Here is a 17,775-nt window from a genome sequence, read left to right as displayed (position 1 = left end):
ACGATTACCCGTCAACCAATTTACAGGAGGAAAATCAGCTTTTACTGCACAACGGTTTTGTGAAGTTAAATGTTTCTATTCTGTCCTTCCCCGTGACCCCACATTTTACAAGAAGGAGAAGTGTTTTCTTTTGCAGAAAAGGCAGACGTTCTCCTCCTCCGTGCTGGTTTGCCATCACATTTCCATCTTCAGCTCTCTGAAATAGAGTTCCATGAGATTATCGGCTCAGGTACCAGGAATAAGAATACATCCATTTTAAATGTCTGATGTTCATAATAAATATCTTTGTGCTTATTTATTTTGAATCATTTTAGGGTCTTTTGGAAAAGTATATAAGGGACGATGCAGAAACAAAATTGTTGCAATCAAACGGTAAGTTTATCAGACTTTTCCATCTTGTTTGGTTAATAACCTTGTTTGAAGTATTAAACCCCCCCCACATTTTATGATATTTTTGCCTTACTGTTGTCTCTCGTGTAAATTCTAAGCTACCGAGCCAATACCTACTGCTCCAAATCTGATGTGGACATGTTCTGCCGTGAAGTTTCCATTCTCTGCCGACTGAATCATCCGTGTGTTATCCAGTTTGTGGGAGCCTGTTTAGATGACCCAAGCCAGTTTGCTATAGTCACTCAGTACATTTCCGGAGGATCGCTCTTCTCCCTGCTCCACGAGCAGAAGAGGTATTCCACTGCTGCTCTTCTTGGGCTTGGGCTACAGCATTTGGAAGACTAGTAAATCTATGCTGATGAAATGTTATTCCTTTCAGTATAAAGCAATAGAGAAAGGAACACGCTAGAAAAATTTTAGCTTTGATTCAGAGGCAAATTAATAAGTAATCCTAAAATTGTTATTGTCATTATTTTACATTATATACATTTACATTACATAGATTATATAACATTATTTTGTATTTAAAATGACTTTAAAGGCTCCATGATTTACAGATAAGAATAATTTGCAGATAATTTTTTTCTGTTTATTAACTTTGAGTAATATTCTATCTTTTTTCAAAATACAGAACTCTTGATCTGCAGTCCAAATTGATCATCGCAGTAGATGTTGCCAAAGGCATGGAGTACCTCCACAACCTCACACAACCAATCATACATCGTGATTTGAACAGGTAAGTTTCTTTCTTTATCCTAAAAATTCAGGGACTGTGAAGCCTCAGAGCAACAGCGATGGTCTGAGTCCCACCTGTACCCGCAGACTCTTGTAAGTGCGCGGTGTCTCATTAACACCGGCGAGGCCGGAGGGAGGCTGCTCGCAGCGTGGCGTGGTGTCTGACATTCACTGGAGGCTCTGATACGTTTTGGTTGAATGACTTAACAGACAGTAGCCAACTTCATGCTTATAATAATTTCACTGACAGATATATTATCTGAGATTTATGAAATATTATTTATATTTGCATACTTTAGTCCTGTGGAATAGCCTTTTCCAGATTTATACTATCTACTTCATTTCCCCAGTATAATTTCTTGAATCCAATTCTTTTCACCTACTTTTGCCCCTCTAAGAATTCAGTGCCTGATTTACTCTGGTCACTAGTCCCCCTGAGGTCAATACAGAAAAGCGAGAAGCCTTCCAGAAGGGAATCCCTCCCCTTTGTTTTAGGTGCCTGTCCTGACAAGGGAGGGACCTCGGGTGGGCCTGTGCTGTTACAGGCCGTGCCTGGTGCCGACACTCAGAGGTACCGTGGGCAAACCCCAGCCCAGAAGTCAGTTGGCGGCCCACAAACTGCTACAGGTCACGTCTGCTGAACCAGAATTGTCCCTGAAGGGTGCAGCTGCTGAAGCCCAGTGCTTCCTCGCATCAACGCTTCCACAGAGAAGCATCTTCTCTGCTGAGTGTAAACTTTTTGTGTTGTGTCTGCCTCAGAAATCTCTCAGACTAGCCGTTCTGCACAAACTTCTGCTTTGGAAGTGGACTAACCAAAATCACCTGTAGTTGTATTTAAAGATGAGCAACCAGGTAATGAAAGTTAGTGCTGAACAGCTGCTGTACTCCTCAGTGGCAGTAGTTTGCTTGGAAACAGCTCCTTCATATGTACAAGCACTGCGACAAGAAAGCTTCCACAGAAAAGACTTTTTAAACGTAGGATGAAGTGAGTTACAAAATGGGTTTTCTTCAGTGTCAGACATACACCTCTTCATTTTCCACAGGCTTAACCAGTTGTTTTTTAAAAAAATTACAGAAATGTTCATTTTGTTTATATCTCAGGTGACCAGCCCTATAAAGCTGCAGTGATGTAATAACATTTTCCTGCATCTTGCTGTAAGTTTTCATTTCCTAGTGACACTGATAGCTGCAGTGAAAGATTCCTTGTGAAAGACACACATCCTTTTGGGAAAAGGAGCTGGTTTTTTCCCTTTGCTGAGCAAAGTAGTAAACTGATTGGGAGACTATGCCCAGCTCAGGGTTCAGGGTATGAAATTGTGAAAAAAAAAATAAAAATGAGGCAGCAGCAATTTTCTGGACGTTGTTGCTGGCATCTCCAGGAGACCAGCGTGGCTTGCACACGGGACAGGTTCTGTTTTCTTGCTCCGAGTGCACCTGCAGCGACAGCTCTGCAAAGGGCACCTGTGAAGGGAGGGACCCCAAGTGTAGTTTGTCCCTTCTAAATGGGAGGTTTCTTGGGATTTAAAGCATAACAGCATGTTTGTATAGAAGAGGGTGCAGACTGAAGCCCGCTGAACTCAGCGTCCTGCCTCTGGCAGCAGCCCACAGTGAGAGGTTTGAGGGCCAGGCAGGTGCATAACCACAATGGCTGGAATTCTCTCTCAGTGCCCAAGAACTCTTGGGTTCAAAAAGGTACTTTCAAAAATGAGTACCTGCTCTTGAAGCCATTTTTTAAATGAAAGAATAACTCTATTTGTGGTTACAAAAGAAGAAATATCCTTGCAGACTGAAGAAGAAAATCATATCACTAATGCAAAAGAAACTGCACATTTCTTTATTTTAGTTTGAAAAGTGCAGTCTACAAACCATATCGCCTCAAGCCAGTCTGCTGGGATTTATGAACCCTAGGTTAGCAATATTGGCACAAATTCTGCTTTGTACTCTGACCACAAATTTTAGCAGACTTTGCTATATTTGTCTACTCCAATGTATGAGTGCATCCATCTGCTTGTGTTAAAACTGCTACAAGCACATAAAAATGGCTACTGTTAACCATTGCCAATTACATACCAAATTACTTTATTTAAATGTGCAGATATGGTGTTTCTGTATGGTATGATAAATGTATGATGTTCGGAAGGATATTGCTGATGTGTTATATTCATCCGTGTATAATGACTATATGGAGGCTTAATCTAAGTATATTAATATAAGCCATATCCTGCAAATTCACTGTAGTAGAACTACATAAAATTTGTGTGTTGAAGAGTATTTTAAATGCATTCTGGATTGACTAAATACTTCCAAACCCCTGTCACATCAAAATTCTTTTAGCCTGAGAAAGCCTGAACCCACATTTCAGCGGCCTTTGAAATGCTTTATTTTGGCATTTTTAAATTATTTTTTTCTATTCCTCCTAGTTTTTAATTTTTTAATTCTAATTCAAATTCCAAATTTTTAAAATATAATTCTACTTATCAGATAAAACTCAAAAAAATGAAAGTTTAAAATTGAATGTTTCGTCTTCATATGAACAAGTAACATTTTGTTGACAAGGAATGTCTGCTCCCCAGATTTTGTTCAATAATGTTAAGCTCCATAAAGTGTTCTGAGTCAATGCAAAATGAAACAGTCCATTAAAATCACTTATTCAAACAGTTCCATTAATTAGCAGCAGCCATTAGGACAGTCAAACTCTTAAGCACGATTCAAATTATCTTCTAATACATTTGGAACTAATTGCAATTCATTACCAAGTGACTTGACTGCAAAACTTTGTCGTAACCAGTTCTGAGCGATTCGGGTGGAATTTGGGGAAATCCTGGGAGGGGAAGCTCCGACTGTTTATTCCCAACTACGCTTTACGCGATGCCTGCCCATGGCACGAGGGAATCCTCCTCCTCCTCCCCTCTGCAGCAGCAGGCTCAGCTCAGACCCCTCAGCCCTCACCCCTGAGCCCAGGTGGGTGGCAATGGCTCCCCAAAAGGCCTGGTGCTCCCCAGGGACTGATGGCTCAGTGCGGTGGGGGGTCCCCCGGAGGCTCTCCCAGTGTTATTTTTCCCCAGTTCAGAGTGTGCTGACATCTTCTCGTTATGAAGACTCCAATTTTTTAATAACAGAAACGATGAAATGCCGAACGCTTAATTCATTGGGTTCTGTCCTTGTTGACTGAATTTCCCACACAGGCAAATACTTTCTTCTACTGTCCTGCAAGGACGGATACAAACACTTGTTTAGCCCCTTTGTTTGGGGTTTTTTAATTTTCCATTTGAGAAGCCTCAGTTTATTTTCAGCATAACACTGTGCTTTCAAATAACACACTGTCACTTTCTCTTATTACTTCATCTCCTTTCCTTTGTTTTGCCTTTTTTACTTTAATATTTTCCCATAATCACTGAGTTCATCTGACTGTTTCTTGGTTTGTTTGGCCCATTTATTGCAGATAAAAGCATCCCTGATTGCATCACTTCTAAGGGCTAAAATCTAGGACTGTGCACTCATTCCATTTCTTTGGTGGCATGAGTGGAAGCCCTGAATCCTCAGTGTATGCAGTGAAAAATCTGTTCTTGCTGTTCTAGCTATGAGAATAGTCTCCTGATGCACATATTTCAGTGAAGGGTGGTGAAATACCGAACTGTATTGAGTCATGAGAGTTTAGATGAAAATGATCCTTTTGCTAAAGACAAAGCTCTTCGTTCTGCTGGGCCTTCAGCACATCACTGGAACCGGGGGTGGTTGGGCTCTCCTCTTGCACAGCACCGCTGTGTGCGGCTCTGAACGAGCAGCCTCCTGCCTCTGACTGTCGTCTCTTCTGCTTGTACGAGGCAGCCCTTGCAAGTCCTGAGCGCTGAGATGGACACTCAGCTCTGCAATTCTGGCCCAAGTCAGGACTGCAGGCACTTTCTAATTAGGTACCTCTACTCTTCTGGCAAATTGATCTTAACCTATCTTGTACAACAAAGTCTGGATTCAGAGCAAAGAGAAACTATTGATACTACAAACTTTCAGTATATTAAATTGTGAGGAAAAGCTTGGCACTGGACAGAGCTTTTCTACATTAACCTTTCTTTCTAAAAAAAATAAATAGCTGTTGAAAAGAGCAATGTGCCTCCACCAGTCCTAGAGGCTTTTGGAAATGTTACAGAAAAAAAGCTGTTTAGGCCAGACACCAGTGAGTATCCATTTTTTTAAAGTATATGGTGGATTGACTCGGATTTGCTGTGCAGAAAGCAACCTGTATATCAACCTGAAAAAAAGACAGGCTGGAAGAATGTCTTCTCGCTACCCCATTTTTCTTTTTTCATGACTGTACTCACCTCATTTCTCCATCATGTACCATCCATCTCTACCACCTCTTGTCCTCCTCCTTGCAGTCCAGGCTCCCTTCTCCTCACCCCTCTGGCTCCGACTTCACTCATCCTCCACTTTCTGAGTCCCCTTCATACACCCACCTCCCCTCACAGGTTCCTCTCGGGCCACCAAGCTGTGAAGCTCCAAGGGAGATGCTTTCTTTCGGAGCTGTCATTCTTGCCTCAGTCGTGGTGCAAGCCGAGACCCCATGTCTGAATGCCGCAGTGCGTGGTACTGTTCTAGGACAGCAAAGATCCAGACCTTATTGTTCAACTTGTCATTACTGGCTGGTAGAAAAATAGTTCTGCACTGAAGGATTTTAAATAATATTTTCCACAAAAGAAAACCCAAAACAGTATCTCACTAGAGAGCCAAAAAGCATATCATTGCCTCACAGAACTTTTACCAGATCATATTTGTGAGGGTCAAAACATGATTTGCTATAAGGACATCAGTGTGGTTGATGTGCGGTGCTGAGAGTAGCTTAACTTCTGAAAGTTTTCAGTGTGAGAGCAGAAGTCGTGTTTCCAGCGTGAGTCCCAGTCAGCCCATGGGCACAATTACCAGATGAAAATCTTTACGACAACTTAAGAGAAAGACCAAGAGTGAAATTCTGTGTTAAGTTTTGCCAGTGGCTTCACAGGAGCCTCAAATTTTTTACCTTAAATTTTCACATAGCTTGTAACCCTCTTTGTGAGTTCTGAAATCTAATACAATGCACATAATGCATTAAATAAATCTGCAATATGGCTTGACAGAACAGAGAAGAAAATGAATCTTTCATATCTTTAGCCTGGAAAAGGGGTTATCTTTCCATTTTAAGAATAATTGGGAGTTTTATTTTGCTTTCCAGTTCTGGAAAAGGAAGTTCATTGCTATCAGCAATGGTGACATGTATCAGCTTATTACTACTTATACCATGGTGAGGGATTGTAGCCACAATGATTATAGCACTTTAATAAAAAAAAAGAGACCATTTTAGTAGCAATTTAATTTAAGCCATAATAGCTGAACATGGTTGGACCAAGCCTTTGAGCGACTAACCTTCATTTGATGGCTCTAACTATCTGTAAAAGTTTCTCAGAGCTGGCTTAGTGAGAAAGATGAAAGAGAGGATGGAAGCCTGGTGGTAATGGGGATGGTGTCTGCAACTCCTCTTTGTTATAAAATCCCTTATGAAATCTTAAAATAGCAGTTGCCTTTCATTAAACCCACAGTGTGTTAAAGGTAGAAGGATCTTTTCATGGCCCTGTTCTCTGGGAAAGGGACACGCACCGAATACGCTTTGCCTGTCTCTTGCCCTGAGAGGGAGAAGCCCTTGCATCTGGCAGGCTCGCAGAACTACTTGCTTTTGTAAAAGCCAGGATGATTACACACTTCTGATTCTTTGCTCTTTTTTTTTTTTTTCCCTTCCATGGTTTCATGAAGAGAATGATGCTTGGTCTCACCATTTCAAACTGTGTGTGGCCTTAACAGAAGACAATTAATTTCTGATTCTGCTGAACTCATTATTAACCTTCTGTCAGATCTATCTTGCTGTATTTCTCAAAACAGAGGCTTAAGAGTTCCTTTCTCATCTGTAGTTTTCAAATTTCCAAGTACCATTGAGGCAGTAATAACATTTGTGAGCTGTACCTTCCAAGCCTTATTTCTGTGGATGATTTTTTTTAACTTTAGAGAAGAAAACTTAGTAACTATAGTGTTCACTGGTGGTACCAGACTGACAAAACCCTTCCAGAGACTAGCTCCTGCTTTCAGCTATGTCCATACTCTCAGCACCAAGATGGGCATTTCAGCATTGTTTTGTCAGAAAGACTTATGCACGCCTTGCATAGAAAGGGTCTGGTTATTGATTTCTCGTCTTTTCCATAAAAACTGTCAACCCAAGTCTTGACTATGCATATTGTTACGCTGGGTTTATTCAAGGTCTATACAATCCTTGAGTAGACTGAAGCTGAAGTTAGGGCTCAATACATTTTATCCACATTGAGAAATGGTGATGATTTTTGTCCCTACTCAGAGAGGTCAAATCTGAACAAACACCACAGAAAATTCTGTAGTTTTGTGTGATTTGTGTGCCTACATTCAGCCCAGGCTACAGAGTCCCTCTAGTTTAGCCTTGTGTTTGATTAATATTTTCGTTTGACATCTGGTGGGGGTCTCAAAACAATTCCACATGTCATACTCAAATCACATATCTTGAAGGAAAGTATATATGGGTGCTAAAATCAGATTAAGTATAAACTAAAAGAGTCATGGCTACATTGTATGAACCCACTACACTTTTATGGTTCAATTTATCATCCCAAGGTTTGGGTTTAGGTGAAGCTAGAAATCTTGAGGACAGTGATTTGTGGGAGTCCTGGCTGGGAGACCTTAAATTTTTCTGTCCTAAAAACTATTATCTGGTGAAATTTGTGTTCCTCACTTGACTGTTCTTGCTCGTATCTACAGCTCTAATACGGGCAAGTTAAGCTTTTTTGTTGAGACCATCAATATTACTTTCATTTTCCCTTCATCATGTAAGCCATTGCCAACTTTTTCATTTCTGTTCTTCATATACTTTTCACTCTCCTAAATTTACTTGGATCAGTCAACATTTTGATAAATCTCATGTAAGCATTGCTGTGTCCACATTCATACGCTTTTATGTTGTAATTTGCTCAGCCCTCCAAAAGCCATGTGCAGTGAGGGCATAGTGACTGGTGTATGAAAATCTTGATCTTCAGTTACTGGAAGATTTTGACCTACCTAAAGCATTTTGTGAATCTTTCCCCACATTCCCAGTTTGTTTGAAACTCTGTGTTTGTGATGCTAATTTCTAAAAGCCTTGCTCTGTATTTGTCGCACACAACTGGTGGTTTTCTACTTCCTCTTGTGTGTTCTTTGCTGAAAATTAAATCAATTGCAATAGCTTCCTTGAATCAGTAAATCGATTTTCAATAGATTCTATATACACTTTTCCTGCTAGATGACATTTTGCAGTAGTCAAAGGGTATTTTGCCTGCATGGTCATGATCTATATTCTTGTACTGCATCTTGAATATAGTACGTGTCTTTCGCTAGCAAACATTTAAACAGCAAGTATTTTGTCTTTGTCGCTAAGCTTGATTCTGTCTAACCTTTATAGAGCTGTAAAAGATTGTAAATGTGGCAATACCTCACTTTTCCAGTTATTTTTAAATGTTTCCTCTCCTATCTTTTCTCTAGCAAATGTGACAGTAATCAAACAGTGTTGTGCTGTTTCAGTTAAGCTAGACCTAATTAAACACGGATATGTTATTCCAGCTCTTTTCAGCTTTTCTGGTTGCCAGCACCTATGGCAGATCTCTTGTCCCTGCAGCAATATGTATTTTCATTCTGTGATAGTATCACCATGGTTTGAAAAACAAATGAATTAGCGTGTAAAAACTCAGGATTTTCTTTTCCTCCGAGAAAAGTGACATTCACCACACTTCAGCCTATTTCTGAGCCGCCTGGAAAGGTACAGCTGGTTCCCAGGCTGTGGATCTGTCAGGAGAAGAGACTGGTGCAGCTGGGCTGTGCAGGGTAGGGGAATGGCATCCCCCAGCATGCAAAAACGTGCTCAGAGCAGCGCTCTGTGGTGCGGACTTACTCTCCTAACCCCCGCATTTAAAGATGTTCTAACTCCTCTTAGGCATGTGGATCCTTCCCTGCTGATTAGAGTCTCACAGATACCTTCTAAATAATCCTAATTTGTGCTGCATCACGCTGCATCACTACCTCAGTGTTACTGACTTACAAAATCTTGACGGACTTGAGTTGATCTTTCCAAATCAGGATAAATGTAATGTTTTGTTTAGAACACACACACCGAGTTCCCTTTTCACTTGGCTGCTGGCTGTGCTTCATCTTGATCAAACATAGAAACAAAGAAAAATTATCAAAGCTTCAGTTTTGTTAATTCCTGGTATCTGTTCTTCACAAATTTGCCTTCCATTTTCCATTTTATGTACTTAATACAAAGTCTCTCCCAGGAAACTGAGATCCATAAAGGTTTTTCAAAGTTTGAAAGAAAAGCTTACATCTCCAGACATCCTTCTAGCATAGTAATGAATTTTGAACCATTGTTAGTGTTCTGTCACAATAAATGGATTTTACTGAGCCCTTTTAGAGAACCCAGAGATAAATGTTAGCTCTGCTGTACATCCTGAACCATAACCATGCTCCCTCTCCACTGAGCGTGAGTGGTGACGAAGGGGTGTTGGGGATGCCGGGTTTCGGAGCAGCAGAGGGCACAGCCAAAGAGAGCATCCCTGGGGGGGTACCTGTGACTTCAGGTCCCTGCTCACTGGCACTGATTTGGCAGCACCAGGCTTCTCCTGCTCTCCGCTGCTCCTGGTGTCACCGGTTTTCCCAGGAGGAAGGACGCTGCCTGGTGTCACACCGAGATTTGAGAGAGCCCCCCAGCTTCAGGACAGTGGGGATGGGAGTCCTGGCTGGGGCATCCTTCATGTTAGGAGGGTTTTTTTGAGCAATTCCTTTTAAATAAACAAACAAAAAAAAGCTCCCAACCATGAAGTACCTGTGTCTTCATGCCAACCATGGGCTCTTCTGGTCAGCCATCTTCCTTTAGCTGTGTCTCCCTACGTGAAAAGGGGGATGTAACCACCCGTTAAAATGCTGCCTTCCAGGTTTGGTCACAGCTATGTGATTACCTGGAATAAAATTTAGTGAAGTTGTCAGAAAAGTCAAAAGGGATGAAGAGGAGTGATGCCAGTCCCTACACCCACAGGAAGGAGAAGTGGCTGGCCCGTGTATGACCCTGGGATCAGACAGGAGCAGGCAGGAGGGAAGGAGGAGAGGGAAGGTGAAGGGGCAGCGTCCTGACCAGAGGAAGATGTGACCCTGTTATGGCTGGCAGGAAGGCGAGGAGCTGTCCCAGACATGCCTCCCCACAGGTGTGGACAGACAGGACTTTGTCTCTGGGTTAAGGTTGCTGGAAATGCCGAGCAGCCTGCTGACAGGGCCCAGCCTGCGGATCCCAGTGCTGCACCCACAGTCCCGGCCCTGGCCCCTCTCCTGCCCGGAGAACATCTGTCTGCATCTGCCCGGAGAGACACTGCTCTGGAGCAGCGCCAGGACTTCCTTCCCTCCCGGAGCCACCCGCCGGGGTCCCCTGTTCAGCCACCGCCTCTGTCTCGAGTCCTGAATGAGGCTGAGAAACCATCAGCTCAGGCCTCAGCTCAGCACTTTGAGAAATTATGTTTATGGTACGCTGATGGGTTTATATTTCTATAAACAGAAGAGAGAACAGGGAATCATAACAAGGGTTTTAAGTCAGGATGTGTTGTGTTAAACTATTAAATCTGTATTTCTACCCCTGAATGAGTACCACAGTTAGGAGAGGTGTTGAAATCCTCCATTTGCAGGGAGCTCGCTGGGACCCCTGCACACGAGTCAAAGGACAGGTACTGGCTCATGATTTATTTAGCCTGTTTTCTCTGGTACGTACAGCCTGGTAACACGTGATTCAGAAACACTGCTCAGGGTTTGGAAGGGCAGCACAGAAATGTTTTTAACTGCTTTGAAAGCCAGACTCTTTAATGTGAAGACTGTTCTGCTCACATGTATATGGTTTTGCAGAAAAAAAGTCAATATTACAAGAAAAGTAATTTTGACACTGATGAAATCAATAAGTACTATGGCTCACATCAGAAGTTTGTATAGAGTAATATCCCCCAGAATCAATCCCATTGCAGGGTACAACCATTTATAATTTCGCGTTGATGTTGCAATGATCCACTCTGAGGTTAAGAATAAAGGATCTCAGAAGCTGTAAATAGAGTGGAGTGAATCAGATCACCTTTTAGTCTTACTAGTAGCTGTCCTTACTTGAAAACTCTTACCCTTATTTTTTGCAATTTAGTGGCTTCAAACTACGGTTTCCCAAACCCTCATATCTTACAGTTCAGCTTCTTTTCTGAAAAACCTTCAATTGAGAGTGTCATGTTGAACAAGACATGAACCTGAAATAATTCTGAGGACTGGAAAACAGGTTTAGATTCAAAATAGTCTGTTTCTATACAGCCAGGAATTGAAGCGCATCATTTTTCTCATATGGGGAGTATTTTTCAAGCACCGTGCTTAGTCTCTTGTTCATCCTGTTCTGCAGATAATAAAACCAAAAAGAATCATTTTAGTCCTCATTCAGTTTAGGATTGAGAGACGTTATGTGAGTCAACAAACCCAGTCCTCTGCTGTTAGGACCAACCATTTCAGAGCCTGGTATATATAATGTGGGCTGTAATTCTGGTTGACTAGTGCATCCATTTCAGCTGGAACGCCACTACGTATTCAAGACTTCAGGGAACAGATAATCCATCAACCTTTTCATAGCTTACCTTCTCTTTAAAAGTTGCAAGTGCCCCAGATCTACCACACCTATCGACTGACCTCTTCACTTTCTCTTGGATTATCATAGGACTTGTATATCTCAACATAAAGTAGGTGCCTTCCAAAACCACTGTGTTCTCTCTCTTTAGACAAGCTTTGTATTTTCATCCTAGTGACGACAGTGTAGGTGTTTGCTTTAGTTTTTTTGCCTCTGTAAACCCTAATTCCAGTTTGAAGTCACAGGGTGTTGTGAGTATGGCTTCTGTTCCTAACTATTTAGTGACCTCAGTTTCGTTATATTTAATAGATGTTACATGTTTGTATTCAGCTTTCCAAATTATAAACAACTCCATCAAACCTTGTGAACATGAGTCGCACCAGTTTTCCCAAGTGAAAGTCCTGTAGCTCGGGTGGATGGCAATGTGAGAATACTGCCATCCTAAGAATGCAACTGTCTGTCTTTATGGTGCATAAGAAAACCATGGTTATGGACTATCTCAAGCAGTAGCGCACAGACTGCACCGAGATTCTGTTACACCGAACGCATCCTCTCGGTGCTGAGAAAGACCTCTGAAATCTCTGCGTTTCCAGCCTGCAGAACCGAGAGACGCTGGCTCGTTGCTGTTGGTTAGCCACCTTCTGCAAAAGTGCTCACATCTGCTACGCTGGCATCAAAAGAGTCTTCCTATAGTCTCTTCTGAGCATGAGTGGCTAAAATTTATTTTATATGGGGAGGGAGGACTTCAGTTCTGATATCGATATGCCGTCAAATGTGTCAGCATTGTAGTAAAATGACACATCATTTTGTATACTCGGTATGGTACGAAGAAGAAGAGGAGGAGGAAATAAGTGCATTCAAAAGACATTTATGGATCCGCAGAAGTAAAAGCCCATATGTGTATAAATATGCATATAGGTGTTTACTCAATGCTTGGGGAATTAATGAATTTCACAAACTGCTGCTTGCATGCAGAGAGATTAAAGAGAGGCCACTGGAAAGCTACGCTTTATAAGATCATAGAATAGTTAAACTGGGGGGGACATCCAAGATCATCTAGTCCAAAACATCCCCCAAACTTGGACTGACTTCAAATTGAAATGCCTATAGGAAATCTAGTAATAGGGCACAAAGTTGGCTTCAAACCTTATCTCTGTCAGAATATTTAATTTCATATGGCAAAACCTACCAGTAGATTAGACTGAGCCCCTTACAAAACACAGAAGAGAAGACATGTTGGACTAGATTCAATTTTGGTCATTTTGATTGACAGAGCTTCAATCCTTTGCTTCTCTATCCCTCCGTAAAGAAGTACCACAGAGGAGGAAGGACTGCTGCCAACAGCTTTAATTTCAAGTTCCACAGTCCAGTCAAAAGCCATGAAATGGGGACTGGTATTAGGAGAAAGATAGGTTTTTCAAGATTAAGGTTTTGAAGATTCACTAAGCCATATTTGCAGTGTCACAGTGCTCGTAAAACCAGCAAAGTCTCCTAAATGACATGGGAACATGTATGTCTTTGAGAGATGTCAGAGAAACTGCTCTGATTTAATGCTCACTGCCATTCACTGGGGATTAAAATACTGTGAGAGGGGGAAAGGGATCTCTCCTTTTTTCTTTCTTATTCCTTTTTTGGTCCATTAAGGATTGGGCACACAAAAAATAAAGTAAGACTTAAAAAAGGGTGTATACCTGATAAAGCCTATTACTCCCAAAGGGTTTAGTTCCACAACATATTGACAAGCACAAGAAACATACAAAAATATCTTAATTTCTAGTGCTATGTAAGATAACAGTTGGCAAAAAGGAAGGATTATCTACTCCAACATTTCCCATCCTTTGTAACTGTTTGCTCTTTTTCTCTATACTTTTGGCAAAGTAAATATATTTTGAATTATCTCTCCAGAATTAACATGTGCGTTTAAGCTAAAACAAGTGTTGCCAGAGGGTATAATTGATCCATATCACAGAGACTCACAATGAAAGAAAATTCAGAGGTAATGCGACATGCTTACAAATTGTGCATTGCATCCCCCTCTAGTGACCAGTCTGCATAGAAACCTTGGTAGGGCTGACTGGAAACTGTCCACCTGAAATATTTTCTATCAGAGAAGTTATGGTTTTGCTTTATTTTCAGCCAGGCATGTAGTTCATGGAAATTATCCCTGGAATTATCAAAATTTTCCTTTTTACATGCAGTTGTTTGATAGTTGAAGAAGGTAGGCTCCTAGGATTTATCGTAATTTATAATGTAGTCCAGTTTAGAGGATAAATTCGGAATGGAACACTTCAGTCAGGTTGTTTTGTTACTTACAGGGGAAAAAAATGTCATTTTCTTTGCACAGCACATTATGAAATGTCTGCTTTCCATCTTAATTAATGACAAAATCAAAAGCTGCAATCTTGAAAATTTCCAGAAATACCTGGGCTTATTTCCTAACCCACTCTACTAAATGAGTTTATTTCCAAGACTTTTGAGGTTTAATTTTTCTTGGGACATTAACCCAGTCTCTGTCTGTGTGTTATCTCTGTTTGTATATTATCAATTTGCTGCAAACGCCTCCATTCCAGTGTCCTTTTGTTAATAATTCTAACACACACATATCTTATGGATGTATCTGAGTGGGTAGCAGAAAATCAGCAAGAAGTCCTTGAGCTTCTTGTCATTCCTGTGCTGTTGTGTTCCTCTTAGATAGTTGTGTTGAGATAACAGGGTTTGAGAAGGTGATACTAAACATCTGGAGTATTTATAAAATAGATGTAAGTAGAGGATTACCTGCAAGACTGTGTATGTATCGTTCATGAGCTTCTTGGACTTTCCGACCACAGTCAGCTAGAGGAATTCTGGTTTGTGGATCATTGTGGTGACATGCCAGTTGCAGATTTACTCTGAGTTACAAATTTAATGCATGTGCTGGGCACGTGCAAGCTAAAAGCCTTCCAGAGAGGGCTACATCTTAGTGGTGTGGGTTATGCCATAACCATTAAGAAGATTATGCCAGGAGCCTTTTGGCTCCTTCAACATCAGAACAAAGTAACTGTCTCACCAATAAGAAACACATCTTCTTCTTCCAAAACATATGATCCGGTTCAGCCACAATTCTTACATCAAAGCACGGATTTGGAGGAGTTGAATGCCCTGCGTCATGCGGGAGTTCAGATCAGCTCAATGCTGTAGGTCATGGCAGATTTGTTGCCTGTTGTCTTTTTCCTAAATCCTCATCCAGTCTTGTTTTAAATGTCACATTGTAAATTGGTTTCTGTCACTTCTATTCGCGAGTTTATTTTCGAGAAAATCCCTGACACTGAGTAAAAAATTAGTATTAGCTAGTTGCATTTGATTAATTAAAATTATCAATAATTCTGTGGTTCTGAATTTATACATTAACATTGATTATGCCACCATCGTGACCAACAGGTATATTTATGTATATCACAGGCAGGCCACAGGAACAAGTCTGTTCAGGTGGCTGGCCTTTGGCAAAGCACAGCTCAGCCCAGATTTACATTTGCTACTGAGCTACAAACTGCTGACAGAGGAATACCAATGCAGTAACTGTTTCTTAACACTTCTACCACCAAAAGAAGCTATCTGAACCTTCCAAATAAAATCATGTGTTAGTTATTAAGTGCTACATCAAGCTGTTTTGCTGGAGATTTGGACTCTGGCAAACAAGCCCCTCCAGGATCATTTGGGAAAGCAGTGAATGGGCTGCAATCTGCCCCTTAGATCTGGGCTCAAAAACAAGCTGAAACACTGCCAAGAACTACCCTGTCCTACTGCTGACCTTCAAAAGTCAAAATGCTCCCTGAGCTAATAGACATGCGGCCGAAGCAAGATGTGGCTGTGCTGAAAGACACACTCCTCCCTTCCAGATCTCATTAGTGGTCGGGTTTCTTGACTGGGGCAAGGCTGTAGAGGAGAGAACGGGCTGAGGGGGGGTGGGAACTGTATTGCTTCTTGAAGCAAAGAGTAGGCAGTGCAAAGATTATCAATACAGATACTCCCTCAGCTAAAAAATACAGAATTCCCACTTTGGTCAATCACGTTAGTCAGGGGAATAATGCTTAGCAAATTTAGTTTCACTGGAGAGCGGCACACAGAACTCTCTGCAGCAATGGCAGAGGATGCCCCTTCCGCAGGCGGCTCCACTGGTGAGCAGAGCTTGTGCAGACCCAGCCAGACTCTCCAGACTTCTTCACTCAAACTAGAGCAACAAGTATTACTGCACTCCAGAGGCGCCCAGCTCTGTCCCCATCAGCAGCCACCCTGGCAGCCGATGCCGACACACTGGTGAGCGTGCAGGAGGGTTGTGCCGCTGCAGCCTCGTGAATGCGCTGTCAGAAATGGGTTCGTGCTGCCTCCCCGTCCTGTCAGCCTGGGAGCGGTGAGGTACGGTGCTTGCAGGTGCAAGAGGTGCAGCTCCACGCCACCCCAGATGAGCTGAATCACACCCTGTCTGTCCCCTTGCCCTCCTGAGGCTCCTTCTTCTTTCAGTCAGGAACCTTCTCTTCTCCAGCTGAACCCCCCAACTCTCTCAGCCTGTCCTCACAGGGGGGTGCTCCAGCCCCTTGATCTTCTTCATGGTCCTCACAAATCTCAGCTTCTAATCAATACTAGAGCAAAACAATTTCTTTAGTTAGCCATAGATCAAGTATAACAGCTTTATTCAATATGTGCACTGAATCTCAGTGACAAAGTGAAAAAGATGGTATTTGAATATAAACACAGTGATGGCTTTTAAATAAAATTACATAGAGTGATTCTTTTCTCTTTTAAGGCTGACGTAAGTGTGAGCTCGTAGCGGTAATTCCTAATTTATGCTGATGTATAGAAGGCAAGCAACAGATCTGAAGAGTCCATATAGAATGAATCACTAGAAGCCATGAGAAAGCCATTAAGCTGGGGGAAAAATGATGACATAACAATAAATCCTAATCAATATAATAACCACACTTAATAATACAAATGTTACTTTCATGAGACAAAGGTACTTTGTTTCTTAAAATACCTCCCTTTGTTTATGAAAAGAAGACACATCATTCATCCTGTAGTTATCTCAGTACGAGGGTGAAAGCTTCCCTCTGCTCGCGCTAATGGAGATTTGCCAGTCGCTGGGGGTGGGAATTCAGTCTTGCCCTCGTTTGTGTTCCAGCTCCACAGTGTGCCCTTCTAGAGCGTCTCTGAGAGCTGGCAGAGTGTGGCTGATGGCGAGTGCCACGTTACTTTGGACCTGAGCTGGGTCTCAGGTGAAGTGCAGATTCCCATCTGCTTAATAAGTCTGGAGCGCTTTGTGATTTTTTACAGTTTCACCTTACTGCCCATGAAATGCATATTCCTTGTCACGGTCTGACGGATGTAATTGCAAGCACAAAGTGTTGTTCATTATTGGAACAACAAGGAGGGCTTCAGGGTGATGGCTGGTGCCCTGCAGAGCCCACGCGGCTCAGGGCCGAGGCTGGAGCTGTGGTTTAAGCGGGCAGGATTCCGCAGATGGGAACGCTGAGCAGCCCAGCGCTCCGGGAGGTGCTGGAGGTGCCGTGCGAGGCTGCAGGGCTGACCCGTGCCTGCTTCCCGCCGCGGCTCACCCCGAGCCCAGGTGCTACAGCTGGAGCTGCCTCTGCACCGCGGGAAGTGCCCCTGGCTTCGGGTGTACTGCAGCCGGGGGAGGCTCTGCAGACAGCAAGAAATCCCAGGAGAACGTGATATTCATGTTAGACCTACATGTTAGATTTTTATTCCAACATAAAGTCTTCATCTTTGCCCCAGTTTCTGGAGTTAGGAAGAAAGGAATAAATGCAGGAGAATTCTTGTTTGGTCAGCACATGTACGAGGCGTTCTCTGTCAGGACAACTAGAGATCAGCAAAATCATTTATCAAAGATAATTGCTTGTACTGACACCTATCAAAGTGTTTTGATTTCTCTGAAATCTTTGAAACCATAG

General features: G+C 42.2%; 1 protein-coding gene across 4 annotated transcripts in view; it reads left to right on the top strand.

Annotated features, from left to right (window-relative positions):
• Positions 1–17,775, top strand: part of TNNI3K (TNNI3 interacting kinase) — an 85,587-nt gene that overhangs the window by 33,986 nt on the left and 33,826 nt on the right. For 2 of the 4 annotated variants that reach the window (XM_074831737.1, XM_074831736.1), the window contains 4 exons: positions 137–229; positions 315–372; positions 489–683; positions 1,022–1,126. In XM_074831737.1, coding sequence (XP_074687838.1) covers positions 137–229; positions 315–372; positions 489–683; positions 1,022–1,126 — 451 coding nt within the window. Of the gene's footprint in view, positions 1–115; positions 230–314; positions 373–488; positions 684–1,021; positions 1,127–17,775 lie in introns of all 4 variants that reach the window. The other 2 variants (XM_074831735.1, XM_074831734.1) reach the window with 2 other exon arrangements.

Source organism: Strix aluco, chromosome 8 (genome assembly GCF_031877795.1).
Source record: "Strix aluco isolate bStrAlu1 chromosome 8, bStrAlu1.hap1, whole genome shotgun sequence".
In the NCBI taxonomy this organism is placed as follows: Eukaryota; Metazoa; Chordata; class Aves; order Strigiformes; family Strigidae; genus Strix; species Strix aluco.
This window is presented reverse-complemented; position numbering and strand designations above follow the sequence as displayed.